Below are 16,966 nucleotides of genomic sequence, written 5' to 3'. Positions count from 1 at the left end.
CATTTGCCCGCTGGGGATCATGGGATCCAACAAGCTTGGACTCTTTTTTGTCCGACAAGGATTGCTGGTGGATGCCGATCCAAAGACCTCGCCCACGTTCCTTATCAGGTCGCAGCAGCAGTAATAATACAGTATGTAATACTCCGCACAAACGACCAGGTATCCGCAAGGTAGCACAGAAGAATACGTGCATGGCCAGATCGTACGTCCATGGACGCATGCTGTCGGCTTCCGAAGGATCAAATGCTGGATCAATGAACGGAGGCGACACAGCGCAGCTCCTCTCCCGGTCCTCCGAGGTGGCAGCACGTGAATGATGCGATGCGTGCTTCGGCACTGGCGGGATGCGCTGATGTCTGTCTGTCTGTCTGTTTGACTGTCTGTTTGACTGTCTGTCTGAGTGACCGGGTCTCTTACAATCTCAGAGCACAGGCAATGGCTATTTCTATCCTTCTCGATGTTGCTTCGTCCTTGATCATTGCTTCTGTTCGCCTAGGGGGCATGATGTGGATGAGGCAAATACACTGCGACTCGCCCCGTGCCCCCGTATGGCAGGTCCTTGCGCTTTCATGCATGTCAGGGTTCGATACTCCGTAGGATACACAAATACCCTGCCGACAAGTCATGATGACGGTGTCTCGTCTCGTCTTGTCCCGTTTCGTCTCGTCTCGTCTTGTCACTTTCAAATCCCTCATCAATGCTTGCTTGTCCTTTTGACCAGCAAATGCCGAACATCGGGCACTGGGCCATTCGAGGCCCTAGGAGAATAGTAAGGCGTGTTCAGATATAGCCTGACGCAGCTAGACCTTGTTGGTCGCAGCGGACTTCACCGAGGCCGGAACGAGGATAAAATGGCCCAAGATATTGATGGATTGATTGTTAGGTATTTGATTTCGCGGGGTGGCCATCAACCATCCACGGAGCGTAAATCGCTAGTGTCCTTAGCTGGGCGCCACCATCAGAATAAGCCGGGATGGTCCGTAAGGGAGGGGGGAGGGACCCAAGATCTGGGCTTGATTCTGCTTTTTCTTTCTTTTTTTTTTTTTTTTTTTTTTTNCAAGCACCTGTTCATGTGGAAGAGTCTCATGGTGTGCTGGAACAACGATGTTGCAATCCCTCAGCCCTCCTGTCGACGCCCAGCAGGCAGCTCGCCATGAAGCTGGGAAAAAAAAAAAAAAAGAGCCCATGATGATGAACCTGGCGGAACCCACTCGCAGCTGTGGGCAGTTACAGAAAGCTCTAATGTCGGTGGGTAGCCTGTACGTTCCCCGCGATGAGGTAGCTCGGCAATTTTGGCGGAGCACGGAGCTCTGTCCATGTGCAAGTACCTGCTCGCGCCTTGGTAGCAGGTACCTTACCTTACCTGCAAGCTGGTGGCAGTGGCATCGGCCCGTCCATTTCGTCGTGTGAGCAGCTGGTCCAGCGATGCGCAGGTTGTCCCGAGTTCAATAATACCGGGCATCACGTAGATTTCAATGTTGCAAATGCGAGGAGGTGTGCTTGGCATGATGTATCTAAGTACCGCACCTGCTACGGTAAACCAAGGATACCTAGACGGAGAAATGGAAGACTTACGGTGAAGAGATGCGCAGGTGCTAGTGCTGGCATTGTTTGTACCTCCCTGGGCACTTTTGGCGTCGACGATACGTGCGTTTGGCCATGGCAATGCGTTGCACATCACGAAACTCACTGATCAATGCCGCAGTGTTCGAATAAACGTCTGTGGGCTGAAACGGTCTATTATTAGAAGTGCTGGTTAGGAGTGCCGAGAGTGGTGAGAGTAGCAAGTGTAGCTGAGCTGGCAGCTGAAAGAAAGCACTGGCATCCTCATGTGAAAGCGTCCGAGCTGTACAGCCAAGATTATGAGTGGTAGCCTTCTCACTATCAATGCTGAGCCCTGCTCCTATGACTGCATCGTGTCTCCAATCATTTCCTACTCCGAGCAAAGCACTGACTGGCAGGTTGAATTCGACTCAGTCCCCTTGCCGCTCATTACTCGCCGCTCGGCATCGACGAGCATCAAGTTCTCTGCATCTTCGGTCCTGCAACGCAGATGCGGGGCCCTCGGACACCTTGCATGCTGTCCTAGACGGTATTTGGACATGAGCAGTTACTCCCTCCGCACCCCGTACAAAGGACATGCAGCATCAACTCCATCGAACTCGGCCCATGAACGATTCTCGGCGTGAACAGAGACTCAACGTAGCAGCAGCTGACACTTTGGGGGCTCCTCTGTGGGGAGAAGCCGGCATCTGAGCTGCTCCAGGTGCTTTTCGAGGGCGGTTTACGTACATTGCGCTAGGCCTCGCCAGGGATGGCCCGTCTGCTTAGGGGCACCTCTGCAATGGCCGCCGTCGCTAACGAATCATCAGCGCCATTGCCGCCTAATACTCCGGATGTAGCCTGTACCTTGAGCCTGTAAGGCATGGATGACCTGAACACCACCGAAGCCGCGATCCATCGATTCTATTAGGCTTTGTGCAACGGCTGTCCGTCTGTCTTCCTTCCTGCCTCGTTCACCATGATTATTATTATCGTCGTGACCGAGAGAATTGGCCACCACTAGGCCACCCCACCACAGCCGCGCCGAAAGACTCTAATAGCTGAGCGGCGCAAGTGCCGAATACAGTGATTTTGCAGCCCGAGGCACAAGGAAACTATTGGCTCCTGTCATCGGTGCTACCGCATATTGCCTTGCTCTGGCTGATTACGAACACGAACATCTGGCACTCAGCAGTGGTGGATCGTGAGTCCGGGCTGAAGATGCATCATCATTTCTACGGACCTTGAAGTGCCTGGGCCGCAAATCTCCCTGATTAGCCAAATTGCAAGCAAGACAAAAGGGAAAAAAGGAAAAAGAGAAAAAAAAGTTGCGAGCACTTGGTACAAACTACTTCCCCGCTAGGACTGGTCTTGCGGGACGAAGGTCTCGGTTAGGCTTGGCCTTGCGTGCTAAAGCAGTGAGCAGCTCCGAGGTGGCTCCTGCCTTGCCCCGTGCCTGCTTCCCCCAACCAAGACGCCATCCCATCAGTCGCTCCAATGGCATCCATTGGCTGCAGCAGCCCCGGTTTAGCCCCGTCGGCCGGACTCTTCGTTTGTACCGGATACTTTGCGCTTGTCCGGCCACCTTTCGCAACGTCTGCAAGGGAAGGAGCCTCCAAGGCCAATGCACGCCGGGATCCAAAGATGATGGACATGGCCGTGGCATGATAATGTACTGTAGGTACCTACGCTTGTCCTGTTCTTCGCACCTTCTGGATGGACTTGCCTCTTAAGTCAACTATCCCCACGCAAGTCGCGAAGCCTCGCTCCCGCACGTTTACTACTTTACTGCTCTTTCCCTTATCTGTTACCTATATCCATCGCCCCAGACCTTCCCCTCCGTCTAGGAGGCCCATTTTCCTTCCTTTCCCTTCTTCTTCGTCTTCTTCTTTCTTCTGCTTGCTACTCCTGGCCGGGCGATGCCGCCAACGAGGTCAAACGCCATCAGATCTTTTAGCCTTCCCTAGTCCGCTGCTCATCACCCCCAACAGCTCCACGAGTCAACACGAAGTCGGAAAAAGCAAGCAAAAAAAAAAAAAAAAGAGCGAGCACGCACCAGAGCAATCGAAGCAAACCGACGACCGCCTCACTTTGCACGCCCGACCAACACAAAAGATCACTTCTTGGTGATACTACCATGCCTACCCACAGCTCCACCCTTCCTATCGCCTGCGCCTGGTAGGACGTTGGAACCTTCTGCGCAATCCCGCTCGGTCACCACTCCTGCATTGTCCAGTCCTCGTCGCCGGTCTTTTTGTACTTTTCTTCTTCTTGTTCTTCTTCTTCTTCTTCTTCTTGTTCTTCTTCTTTGATACCCTGCTCAGTTGGCTTTTGCGCAACTATTTATATACACCAGCGCTCGTCTCAACCAGCTCAATCCGTCGACACAGCTGTTTGCTTCCGGAAATGACGAGGTTAACCAAGCGGCTCGACTTCCAGAAGGAGTCGGGCGGATTAGGACTGCTTCGCTCCCACTCACGCGCCAAGTCCGGCGATGCAGCCAAGGCCGATGGATCTCCAGCCGAGTCTGAGGACGCAGCGAAGGACAAGAAGCAGGAGAGGTCACGGTCATGGTTTTCTCCTCACAGGAGAAAGGATTCGGTTGCCTCGACGATTCTACGAAGTACCAAGAGCCTTCGCCGCCTATCTGCAGTCTCGTCATCTGCCTCGTCGCAACCCGCGCTGTCGACACCGACTACCCCATCCTTTTCGCGAGGCAGCTACGAGAGCGACGCAGCCTTTCACCACAGGAAACTCTCCTCTGTTGGCAACGGTGACGCGACCAGACCTGGAATGACGGCGGAACCTGCTCCAACAGACCCGCCTTCGATTCCTTATCCCCCACACCGACCAGAGCGGCCGCAAGAGGATCTCTTTGAGGGCACGGTGCTTGAAAAGGCAAACCCGCCCAGTCACCGCCACAGTCGGAGCCGTAGCATACTGCGACAGTTCTCGCCCTTCCCCGGCCCTTCCATCAAAGACATGCGACGCTCCAGCCAACAGTCTGAACACAAACTGCAGACAAACATTGTGACAACGGCCGCCACCCTCGCTGCAGCCAATCAGCTTTCGCCAGATACCGATCAGGCGCACAATCCCGCAGACGCAGGGACAAATGCGGCTTCGTCCAATGCACCTGTGTATGAATCGCCCGCGACCGGACCAAGCGTTGCCAAACGTCGCTCCGGCTACTGGATTCACAGCCACGAAACAGAGTGCGGCGTGGCACGCAAAGTATCTGTCGCCAGCTCCTTTCATTTTCCCGTGCATAGGCGACCAAGTCAAATGACGGCTGAGATCGAGTCACGCAAGCATGCACGGTCTTCTCGGTGGACCTTGACGGAGAACATGGCCGAGATGTTCAAATCGCAACACATCAAGACCGACAAGCAGCCTTTGAGCCCAGCCCAAATCGAAGCAATCTGGAATGGCCAAGACAACGGCAAGAAGTCGCCTAAACGAAAAAGCAAAGACAGACGGAAAAAGGCAGCGTCGGACGTCTCTGCAAGCATGCCACGTCAATTCGGAGGTCCACTTACCGAACAACAAAGCCCATTGTTCCGTGACTCGTTCCAGTGGCCCGAGAGAGGCACCACGCCCATTCCCATGAGCAGGGCTGACATTAAAAAGAGAGCCCTTCCGTTTGAAATCACGGTACCGCCGCCGCCCTCCACAATTCTCATCTCTCCAGAAATCATACACGGCGACGTTTCACCAAAGTCGCCGTCCAAGGTTGACAGGAGGCAGCTAGGACAGTTGCCATTGCCACAGGTAGTGCTGTATCAAGCTGAAGGAGAGGAAGAGGAGCAGGCTGTCGTTGAAGAAGACGACTCATCCTCCACCAGATCGGTGCTGCCTGTAGTGCCACCCAAGAACCCGGCGAGGTTTGCTGTCAGGGCTCCAACAATGCCACTCCTGCCTCCCATCCCGGAGGGCTTCCGATCTGCCACGGGCAGCAATAGGAGCTCGGGCATATCCGGCCACCGTCGAAGTCGCAGCATGAACCATGCTTTAGAAGTGAAAGACGAGACTGTTCAGTTCAACAGCACCCCCTTCTCCATGACCACTCCCCCTTTCCGACACGGGCCAATTGTCTTGAGTGACACTGGCAGCCGCAGCTCAATGGCAACAGTGGAAGCGACGGAAGACGAGCATCCTGTTGATTGGACGGCATTCCAGACGGCCATTTTGGGTGGTGCCAGTGCAGACTTGGACGGCCTGTTTCCGGAGGAGATTGCGCAACCAGATGAAGAGGAGGGCCATCTGGCCGAAGACGTGACAACTTGGTTTGAGGGTTTCGGTTTTGAAACACATGGCGAGCTCATCGCCTCGGACAAGTCCTCACAGAAGAAGTCGGAGCGGTCGGCACAGCGAGATTCTTCGGGTAGCATGACGTCGGCTGCGTCAACACCTTCAACGGTGCAGACAGATGCTGAAGCGGAGCTGCAGACGCCCGTGAGCGCTCAACCGCAGCACCACATCTTTGATACCATTCGGCAACTGCGCGACGGCTGCGAGAGCATGTACAGCGCCAGCATATACACGACCGACAGCGCGGACGGTCCCTGGGTGCCGGCAGATGATGACGAGATGGGCCATGAGGGAGTCGGCCGACTGGCGGGCCCGTCTGCGGGCTCAAAGCAAGTCATGGATCATGGACTTGAAGCTTTCCTTGGGTTCAAGATTGATGACGCTTATTGAAGCGTTGAGTATGATTTATTGATTGGCTTTCGTTTGGGTTTTTCTTTTCTTTTTGGATATTATCTTGCATGATGAGATGGCTTGGGATATCATTGGATCACGTGCCAAATGCCGCATTTCATTTCCTTTGTCAACATATACCATGGCAGGATGGAAGATGAGAGCTGAGTCGGTCTTTATGGATGCAGATACCAGTTGCTGAATGATACCACAACGCGAAGAGCGATGATTTGTCTATGCCGACATGTATTAATATCATTGATGTGCGAGTACGACGAATTGGCCATTTTCACCCATGTTGTAACAGTATAGAACTAGATAATTGTAATAATAATAATAATAATAGAATCAGAGATAGAACTGCTACCTAATATGGTATTTATCTTTATGCGTGTGTTATCGTCTGCATCGTGTGAATTGTAGTGTCTGACACAGAAGAGGCAGTCACGCCAGCCCCCACCCTGGCTTGCGACTGCCGCGGAAGTGGTTTCTTGGCGGAGCTTGCCCTTCTTGGCTCCAGATCTTTTGAACCTCACTCGACTCAACCTCTCATTTTCGATGATCAACACCGCGGACATATTCGCGTCTCAACAGCCCGCCGATACACTCTCTCAATCTGCCAGCGCAAAGTGAGCGTTCTTACACAACAGATCTCACCTATTTCGTTTTTCGAACATAACTCTTTCATCTCATAAAGGGATTTGGCACGCGAGGATCAGAAGATACAGCCCGAGCTGCGTCTCCTTGGTGAAAGGCAATCATATACATCTCGGTGTAAACGAAGCCCCATCGGAATCTCACGAAGGAGTCTTTTGTCCAGAAGGTCTCCAAAGCCTTGATCACAAGCCGTTGTACTACTGGAAATCTTTTCTCCTCTCTTTCTATCCTACTATCGGCGGACACACAAAGAAAGTGTATACACGATCTCTGATTCCTGCGCCCCTCGAAAGAAAAGGCGTCACACACGCCAAAAAAAAGAACACACGAGCCAAAGAAGGGGGCAGAGGAAGAGAGAAAAAAAAAGCAAAAAAGGGAAGGCGATAAAAATGCTTCGCCGCCCGCCGACAACCCTGCAAATCACAGCCGAGGACATCGCCTCGTACGAAGACCGTCGCGCGAGCGAGGCCCTCCGGGCGGCGCAGCAGGCTCACGCGGCGGAGGTTGCGGCCCGGGCTGCTACTTCGACGGCGGCCGCGGCCGCGTCCAAGGGCGCTGGTGCTGGCGACGCCGCGGGAGGAGCAGCAGCAGCAGCAGCAGCAGCAGCAGCAGGGGTAGGAGAGGCGGCGACGCAGCAGACCACGGCGGCGATGGGGGATCTCGGATTGGGACAGGGGCAGGCGCAGGCGATGGAGGGCGTGCAGGAGGAGAGGGAGGGGAGGGCGAGGAGGGCGAGGGAGGAGAGGATTGGGGTTGGGAGGAGGGCGAGGTGATGGGGGCGAAGGCAAGGGAAGGGTGAGATGAGAGAGGAGAGAACTTGCATTGTTTTGGCATTGCCGTTTGTTTTGATCGCTTTTCGCTTCCTTTTATCCAGTAAATGCAAAGAAAAATGATGTTTTCTTATGGTACAGTTCGGTATTTGGATGCTTGGTATCAACCTGTTCTAGCCATAGCCCTGATGCTGCTGATGATGATGCATCTTTCCCCCCTTTGCCCGTTTACCAACACATGCAGTATTTGTCAATTTCCCCCGTCAATGACTATAAAGTCAAGTAGCATCTACAGTCCCCCATTCATATACAAAACACCAGAGGTGAAAGAAGAAAAAAAAGAAACAGAGAAGAACACCACTCGTTCAGTCTAATTATTGCCAGCCGCGGGAGCAAAAGGAAAGAAAAGGAACCCTTTAGCCATTCCGTATCAAGTAGATCCAGATGAGCACCGAGATCCAAGTCACCCTCCACGTCGTGGTCCACATCTCCGTGGCCATGACCTTGAAGGAGAACCTATCGCCGCGGCCCGTCGTCGTCTTCCACGCCTTGCCGCCGTCATAGTAGTCCTCGCTGATGGTGATGCGCGGCCCCCTGGAGCCGTCGGTGCTCCATCGATGCCTGTGCTTGCCCTTCTTACCGGACCAGCGCGTGCTGCCGCCGCCGCCGTTGCTCGTGCCGGACGAGGATGTGATGGGTGGTTCGATCTTATCTTTGTATATGGGAAGGGAGGCGCTGCCTCGTTCGGGCGGTAGCGCAAACGGCGTGAGGCGGAGGACGGGGACGAAGAAGGCCCTGACGGCGAGGATGATGAGGGAGAAGATGGTAAAGGCGATGTAGTTCATGTACTTGGAGAGCTGGTTGGGCAGCAGGCACAGATGGGTCTGCACCGTCTGCTCGGGCGCGCCGGGCAGAGGCTTGCCGTCCTTGTCGATTGGGTTCCAGAGGCTGACCATGAGGAAGCCTGGGGTCGGCACTCCCTGCGTCATGCTCATTGTCTTGACGGTGATCTCGCGCACGTTCTCTTTCGAGTCGGAGTGCACGAGCTCGCAGTAGTCGTGGTCGTCGCCCGAGAACACGTGGACCACGTTGCCGACGCTCTTGACGAGCCTGACGGAATCTTCCTCCGACAGCACGTTTTGGTACTGGTATCCGGCCACTACCGATATAGCATTGGCGGGATCTTTCTCGTCGGATCCCTTCTTCTGCGGCCAATGCTCGCGCTGCGGGCCGCAGGGCGTTCCAGGTTCGCGATACAGAGGAACGTGGGTGAGGAGGAGCGTGGGGAAGTCGGCGGCCCCTGGCCCTGGGTCTCTCGGCCACCGGGTCAAGTCCGCCTTGCCCAGATCCTCGACGTCGTGCTTGTGCTTGATGCCGCGCTCAATGCCGTACCAGAAGCCGAGCTCGTTCTGCGCCATCTTTCGCTTTGTGGATTGGACGCCGTCCAGGAACTCGTGGACGGGGCCATAGATGGCCGATAAATCGTGCTCGGCCCTCTGCGCAGACGTCCCCGCGCTCAGGGACACGGAGTCGACCGAGACAATGGTGTGGTTCCCCACGACGTCGACCCGATTGCCCTCGCCAAAGTAGGCCTGGAAGCGGTCCCGCACAGGCAGCTGGACCATGGCGCCGAAGCCGATATCGTGGTTGCCCGGCAAGCTCGCCACCAGCTTGCGGCCTCTCTGCCAGGGGCCGGGCTTGCTGCCGGCGTCGTTCCAGGGGGCGAAGAAGATGTCGCCGAAGCGCTGGTACTCGCGCAGCCAGAAGTCCTCGCCGTACTTGCGGTGCCACGTCTTGACCCAGCGCTGCTCCTTGGCCGTGCGCCCGCGCGCCCCCCATTTGGGGTCGACGAAGTGGCCCTGCCTCGTCTTCCACTCGCGCCCGCCCTCGAGCATGTCACCCAGGAAGAAGAGGCTGTCCGGGTGCAGCTGGTGCAGCAGCGCGTGGTAGCCCTGCTTGAGGTATCGGTCCGTGACGGCGACGACGGTGGCCAGCACCGGCGAGGGCCAGTCGGGGTTGGTGTGAGGGTCGAGGATCTGGGGGTCGGCGATGAGGACGAGGTGATGGGGCGTGGCGCCTTTGGGCTGTTGTTCATTGGCCTTGGTTAGCCGTGTCTCTCTCTCCCCAGGTGATATATTTGAAGAGGTATCTCGTCGTTCCGAGAGTCAAACTCACCCACTTCTCCCAGTTCCTCCAGTCGCAGACGCCGACATGGCTCGTAAAGATCCAGCGCTCCCCCCAGAGCAGCAGCAGCATCCAGAAAAAGGCCAGCAGGTGCGGGAAGCTCAGCAGCCTCCTAGCCGTCAGGTTCCGCCTGACCTGGCGCATCACGGCCGCGGCGGCGACGGCGGCCCTGTGCATGCCCGGGCCCTTGATCCATTTCCACAGCAGACGCAGTAGGCTCGCGAGGCCCCTGTATATCTCCTCGGCCACCGAGAGGTCGGAAGGGGGCATCTTTTGAGCCCCAATTGCTGGCCGCGGGCCCTTGCTCGCGCAGCAGGTTTGATGGGCGCCGTCGACAACGTGTTCTGTTGGTGCAAATCGTTGAAATAGTTGCGTTGGGAAGAATGGGGGAGAGAGACTGAGCGTTGGATCAACGGATATTGGGCAGAATCGATCGCTTGGTTGTTAGACCAGCGCAGATGGATATTAATGACAGCACACTTTCGGGTGTTTCTGCTTGTTCCCTTTTCGGGGGGTCGGCGGGACAGCTAAAACGGGCCAGGGTCTGTCTGTCTGTCTGCGCTGCGTGTGCTCTGAACACCAGACAAGGAAGGAAGACAAATGACAAGAAGGAAGTGCTTCGCTTGACATTCAATCCATGCAGGGCTCGCATATCAGACAAAGCACAGGCGAGGCAAGGCTGCGAACAGAGAAAATGCAAGGTAATCAATGACGATGCCCGCGCTGAAGATTGGATGCCCAAAGTTCATGTACCGTGGTGCTACTGTGGTACCTTATGCAAACAAGTTGTGGGGGAATATGCTCCGAGGCACAGCGAGTTCCAGGCCTGTGGCGGGGCCGCTAGACCTCCCCTAATCTTCAGGCGCAGTCCGCTGAAGCTACCTATAGGAGGAGGCTCTGAGGCTTGACGGAGGGGGTTTGCAGTACTTGTCTGGCTTCAAACCCAAAGTAGAGGTAGAGTTCAGCGTTTTGCATTTACTCCAAGAGATCAACGACCAAGGGGGTCAATCAACCCCAAGCCTTCACAGCAAGGGCCATGGATTTCTGCTGTTGTGCTCTCAACTTTACCGCATGATTTAGCAAACGTTTATATACATGACAAACAAAGATCTAGTCATCCAAAAGCCCGCTTGGCTAAGCGGTATAGCGTGTCACTAGTATTCTACTTGACATGACAAGGTGATCAGTTCGACTCTGATAGTGGGCATTCCTTTTTTGCACCTTTTCGGGTTCTCACCACCTCAACTTCATTTCTCTCTTCCCTCTTCATTCCCCATCGGTAGAAGGTGATGCAGAACTTGAAAGCTCAAAGACGCTCTAGACAGCGTTCATGTACCCCGACCGCATACGACATTGAGTAAATATCAAGCTTTCAACCTCATCATCCTCCGCAAATGGAGTTCTGTACTTTCATGTCCGTATATCCAAATATTCAAAGAAGGTCAATATCCAAGAACCCCATATATACGCAATCAAAACTCCAAAGGCCCGTCATCAAACATGCCCCCCCCCCCCCCCCCAGGCTTTTCAACCAAAGACACAGATGGGGGAAAAAAAAGTAGTTACAGGTGATATACGCATTGTATCCTTTCTCAAGCACATATATCCAAGCATTCGATATATAAGACCAATCGCAGAGCATATACATCACCTTAGTACCTCTCGTCGTCCACGTCTTCGTCATCATATCCCATCTCCTCTGCTGGATCCGGCTCCGGCTCCCCCAAAGGGGCCTTTTGCTTTTTCCTGAAGCTGAATAGTTTCCGAATGCCAGTGGGCTCCGCCGTCGCAAACAAGTCGTCCTTGGAAGATGCTTCATAGAACAGCTTGGGTACGAGGATTCGGTAAGGCACGGTAATGCCCGTGGGGTCCTTGGAGTTGACTTCCATGTTCAGCGAAATGTCCAGGCCGCCTTCCAAATTGACCTCGAATTTCTCAGCGTCCTTCACGTCCTTCAATGACAGGCCCGTGGGTGTTCGATGGTATGGACGGCTAGGCGGGAGGTCCACCTCGTGACTACTGGCAGTCCCGGCGTGGTAGTTCACCGTCTGTGCGCGTCGAGGTGTTTGTGCCGTGAAGTAGGCCTCGTCGCCCGCCGAAAACTCCTCGAAATCGCTACCGCCGCCACCACGGAGGCCCGAAGCACGAGGTTGTCCCTGCGCGCGATGGTCCATGTATCCACCGTCGAATTCCCCGCTCCATTGACCGCTCATATTCCTGTCGTCAAATCGGCCCTGACTACCGTGCTGTCCATGATGCACAAAGTCATCCCTGTGCTGCGCCGCCTCTCCGCGGCCAAGTGACATTGTTCGAGTCACGCCTCCCCCGGGGCGTTGTTGATCAACCGAACCCCGTCGTGAAAAGTTCCTGAATAGGCCTCCTCCGCCGGAAATTGGAGGTCGAGGCCCTCGCACGGATTCCCGTGAGACATCGAAAGGTTGTTGCGAAGTAGACTTGCGCCGCCTAGAGGAAAGCCTCCTGAGCAAGCTTCCGCCTCCCGGGCTTCGACTCCTTCCTCGGTCAGACATGGGAGGTGATGGCGGCGGCGTGCTGCCTGGCGCCCACATGCGGATGGAGCACCAGTTGCGATGGGGGAGGAGATTTTTATTGTTCCTCGGTTTGCCATCAACGCCAGTCTGGAAGATCGGAATCATGGCCTCGTCGGTCTCCTTGTCAAAGTGGTGGACCTTGTTGCGCTTGTTGAGCAAGTCGGCAACAATGTCCGGCGGCGGGTGATTGACGATGGCCGAAGACACAATGTTGGGCATGTACCTCGGGTCCTTATGCTTCGGTAGACCGAGCTTGGGGTTGGAATAGAATTGACCAATGGCTCCGAGATGCACGTCGCCGCTCAGGATTGTGATTCGCACAGATCGGTCAATAGCCAGATCTTGCAAATCCTCAATGATGATTGTGCGCTCCTTCTTGTGATTCCTGGCCGTCCAGTGGTCATTGAGATCGTCAAGGATCTCATAGCCACCGTTGAGGTTGTTCAGGTGTTTGCCGAGCACGCCCGTCCTGCCAAGCGCCTTGACCGGGCTCATCAACTTTGAGGTCAATCTACAGACGTCAGTACGAGGAAGAAAGGGGCCGAAAATCAAATCCGGGAGGGAGCGGTCACTTACATATTCTCCAGCCAGACGAGACGGGGATAGGCAATGGGAACACCCAGAAGCACAAGCAGATGCTCAATCTGTCCCCGCCTGACCTCCGCATACAGCCTGCTGATGATCTTCTCCCACGTCCTCTCGTCCAAGACAACGTCTTCGGTTCTCTCCGTGCGGCAGTCAACGGCAAGCAGAGCAACCTTTCCGCCCATTGACATGTAAAGGCTGCGGCTGACCTCTTGAATATATGGGCCCGGCTGCTCACCCAGGATCCAACTAGGCTCGGTCACTTCCGTCTCCGGCACGATGCTCTGATGCTGGAAGAGCAGGTAGTATTTGAAAGCAACTCGTCCCAGTCCAGAAAACACGGGCGAGCTCATGTCCAGATGAGCGTAGGAGCCGTATCCATCGAACACGTCGTGGTCGTCATACATGTTGACCATGGGGATTTGCGAAGTGGCCAGGCCGAATAAGCCCTGCGAGAACCAGGTGCAGTATCGTTCCAGATAGAAGCCCTCCAGCTCAGCCTGCAACTCGGGTGTAAAGGCCGCGTTGAGCTTTTTTTCCGCCACATTGATCTGCAGCCACTCGTCAAAGAGCGGGCTGTCAAAGGCCACGCAGTCGTTGTAAATCTGGTCGCCTCCGCCAATCATGGCATGGAACGGCCGTGTCTGGTGAGCGTTCAGAACGTCGCGCCACATGGGATCGGGTCCGCAGAGCTCGTTTGAGTTAACGCTGACGCTGAAGCCATTGCACGTATAGAACATCATGTTCATGGTTTGGCCGCGTGCAGGCACCCAGAAGGCCATCGCCGGACCGCGGTTGATGCGGTACGCAATCCGCTGTTGCTGCTCTCGTAGCTCAACCTCAATGTTGAACCGCCAGAATGTACTGCCCTGTTCGGCATGCAGACGGAAGCCCCTCACGTCCTTGTACTTCTGCATCTTCTCTCCGTCAATCTCGACTCGTCCTCGGCGGCTCGCAAAGGACCCCGGGTAGTCCTTGAGGCCTTGAGCCAAAGGCTCGTCTGGCAGACTCCTTATCTTCTCAAACAAACCGTCCTCGGACTCGTCATGCGATAGATCTCTGCCTTCTTCGAGGTGGTCCACGGGCCGAACATACAGTGTCTCGCCGCGACGACCCAGCTTGGGATGCCCGGCGATGGGATCCACGTACTCGGGCGAAAGCTCGCCGTCAACCTGGTGTGGAGGAGGCGGCAACAGTTCGACGTCCTGCACAAACAGTCGGAGCGTCGGCGCAATTTCATAGGAGGACTCGGCGTCATTGGTGACAATCATGACGCTTCCTCTCCAGATCTCTCGATCTTCCACAACATTTGGCGCCCGGGGCCGAGGCGGAAGTCTCTCATGACGCAGGCCACAGTATCTCAGCAGCGGACCGCACTTGAGGTACAGCGGCGGCTTGAACCGAGTTGGCGCGCCATTCGTATTGTCATACTCACCATCAAATGCTTCGGCCTTGCGCGACCTCGCCGTCATACTGCTGACCCTTCTGTGGTGGCCGCCTTGCTCCCTGTCCAGCCAAGCGTCGTTCCTCTCTGTCAGTCCAGCTGGCTTGTTGGCAGTGAGGTCCAGAAGGGTGCCAGAGAGGGTGCCGACAGTGCCCTTCTTCCACTCATCCAGCCACTGTGGGGAGCTGTAGAGGCCATCACCAGGGCGCATCTCTTCCGGATCCTTGAATACCAGTCTTGATTCTGGACGCTCAAAGGGCTCCGGCGACTCCTGTAGCATACGGTCCTGTGGGACACGCAATGCCTGAGTTTCCTGCGGCATATGCGGCATATGCGGTTCCAGTGGTCCCTGTGGCTCCTGTGTATCCTCGATTAGATCATGGCCCGTCTGATCTTCCAAGCTCTTTGCTGCTGCTGAATTCGACTGCGGAAAGCGTCCTCGGGCTTTTTGACTCGCCTCATAAATGATCCTGCCAATGGCAGCCGCGGGGGCATAGTCGGCATTCAGCCCTCGCTCTTCCCGAGCATAGACAGGCTCTGTGGCTCGCCGCTGGATGGGTTCGATATCGGCCTCGGCAGCAGCTTGGGGAGCCCTCTTCACTTCCGGTCGAACATTGGCCTCATCCTTCACCACAAGGGGAAGCGGAGGCAACTCCTTGCTGCGTGATTGCGCAGCTGCTGGTGGCACTCCCGTTGTGGCTTGGGGAGACCGAGCCGTGTCTTTGTATTGAGTCTGGGCGGGCTGCTGCTGCGCCGGTGGCAGTCGCCGCTCGGCATCGGAGCGTATTCGATGCCACACTTCCTCCGGAGGCTCTTTTCTCAGCTTGTTGCTTCCGCTACGTGTCAAAGAGAAGCCGCTCGATTCCTTGGCGGACTGGTTCGCGTCCACATCATGCGGCTTCGCTTCACGAGAGGCATCGCGTTCCCGGAAGCTGAGATTGCGCTTAGGAACATCCGCTGCCGGGATAAATGCGCGCTGTTCCATGCTACTAGCCCGAGAGTGGTGAGGAACCTCTTGACTGGCGTATCGGCGTTGGTCATCGAATCGCGGTCCCTCTTGCGGGTATCTGCGCTGTTCATCGCGTATAGGCGGTTGAGGTAGTTGTCTCGGCTGTTGGCCCTCACGTACAGGTGGCTGGGGCAATTGCCTCGGCTGCTGCTCCTCGCGCACCGGCGGTTGAGGCAGCTGCCTGGGTTGTTGACGGGGCACATCTTGAGTCTGGCGGTAGTATTGGTCTTCGGCGGCTCGTTGTGGTTGCGCGCTCACGACTCTAGACGGATTGGCATCCCGCTGTGATTTTGCTCTCTGAGCGGTCGGGGGAGTCGACTCAATTGCTGCAGCGGGAGGCGGTTGTTGACGTTGCATGGGAGCCGCGGGCGAGAGCGGCTGGTCGACGGCCTGTGAGCGGCTTTCGGCAGCTTCAGCAGCCCTCTTGGCAGCCCTCGCTCTCGCTCGTGCCTCCGCAGCTTGCACCCGCGCTCTCTTTTCCTCCTTGGTCATGCTGTCGAGCGTCAGCTCAAGCTTCTGGAGAGGTGATCGATGGTCTGCCAACTTTTTGCGCCGTTCGGACGGTCCAGATGCCGGGCTTCCTCGAGTCTGAGTAGATGCCATGCTATCTGTTCGAGCAAGTCCACCATCGAAAAGCGTCGGGAAAGTAGAAAGATCGATGGGATTCGTTAGTCGCGAAGAGTGTCCGGGGTATTGGTATGATCCGTCTGCGTATGGATCGCGAGAGTCCATAGGTGGCTGTCGAACGACTGTGTCTGTGGCAGAAGGAGCGGGAGATATGCTCTCGTACTTGTCAGGCACAGCGGTTCGATTTGGCCGACGATCTTGCCTATCATATCCTTCATATGTTTGTTCCTGAGGAAACGGATGATGTGAGGCTGGTCTGGGAGCCAGGCCTTGGTAGTAGTCCGGCATCGACGTCGGGGAGCTGGGACTAAACGTGGTCTCGGTGGGAGCATCGGTGTAAGCTGTCTGGACTGAGTTGCGGTTTGCCTTGCGTTGAGGCTGGACGTCGAGCGAACGCCGTTGGTCGTTTTGCGCGAATTCATTAGTGTAATCTGCTGAGACTCGCCGGCTGTGGACGCCCTTGGGCTGGGGCAATGAACCCCAATACGGCGCAGACATGATTGCGCCTGTGACTGTCGAGTGTTTTTTGGAAGAAGGTGGTATAGCGAAGGCAGCGCCAATGCTATGCTCAAGACTATCTCAGCGTAAAAGGAGACGGTGATTAGCCGTACACTGAGGCCGAGCACGGCAAGGCAAGATGCACGGTTCTGCGAAGGGAGCTTCCGAGAAGACGGTTCGAGATTTGATTCCACCAGAGGAAAACGTCAAAAGCGTAAGGCGTGAGGCGGAGGTGGTAGGGGGGAGATTGCCTCCGGTCAGCTGCTATGTAGGGCTCCTGCAGCTGTCAACCTCCGTTCGGTGCTCAAATGCAATGCAGAAGCGCGCGGCCGATCAAGTGCGGGCAGATGCTGTCGCCGCTCCTGTTGGTTTTGTTTACGCCGAACGTCAGCGCGAGGGG

At 55.8% G+C, this 16,966-nt stretch overlaps 3 protein-coding genes across 3 annotated transcripts; 1 reads left to right on the top strand and 2 right to left on the bottom strand.

Moving 5' to 3' along the window:
- Nucleotides 1-443: 443 nt before the first annotated feature.
- CCMA1212_000854 (uncharacterized protein) lies at nucleotides 444-770 on the top strand (the record flags this gene model as incomplete). The annotated part of the gene is made up of 1 exon (XM_073698305.1): nucleotides 444-770. A coding segment is annotated over one exon (327 nt), but the record flags the coding sequence as incomplete, so codon positions are not given.
- Nucleotides 771-8,086: 7,316 nt separating this feature from the next.
- Nucleotides 8,087-10,927, bottom strand: CCMA1212_000852 (Cell division control protein 1; the record flags this gene model as incomplete). Its single annotated transcript, XM_073698304.1, is given in 5 exon segments — nucleotides 8,087-9,754; nucleotides 9,846-9,989; nucleotides 10,002-10,198; nucleotides 10,335-10,381; nucleotides 10,923-10,927. 5 exon segments carry the CDS (start codon nucleotides 10,925-10,927, stop codon nucleotides 8,087-8,089), a joined length of 2,061 nt encoding a protein of 686 aa, XP_073563181.1.
- A 579-nt stretch (nucleotides 10,928-11,506) lies between these two features.
- On the bottom strand, nucleotides 11,507-16,566 carry CCMA1212_000850 (Uncharacterized protein; the record flags this gene model as incomplete). The annotated part of the gene is made up of 2 exons (XM_073698303.1): nucleotides 11,507-12,914; nucleotides 12,980-16,566. 2 exons carry the CDS (start codon nucleotides 16,564-16,566, stop codon nucleotides 11,507-11,509), a joined length of 4,995 nt encoding a protein of 1,664 aa, XP_073563182.1.
- Nucleotides 16,567-16,966: the final 400 nt, after the last annotated feature.

The sequence above is a fragment of the Trichoderma ghanense genome, assembly GCF_004382785.1.
Source record: "Trichoderma ghanense strain CCMA-1212 chromosome Unknown scaffold_0, whole genome shotgun sequence".
In the NCBI taxonomy this organism is placed as follows: Eukaryota; Fungi; Ascomycota; class Sordariomycetes; order Hypocreales; family Hypocreaceae; genus Trichoderma; species Trichoderma ghanense.
This window is presented reverse-complemented; position numbering and strand designations above follow the sequence as displayed.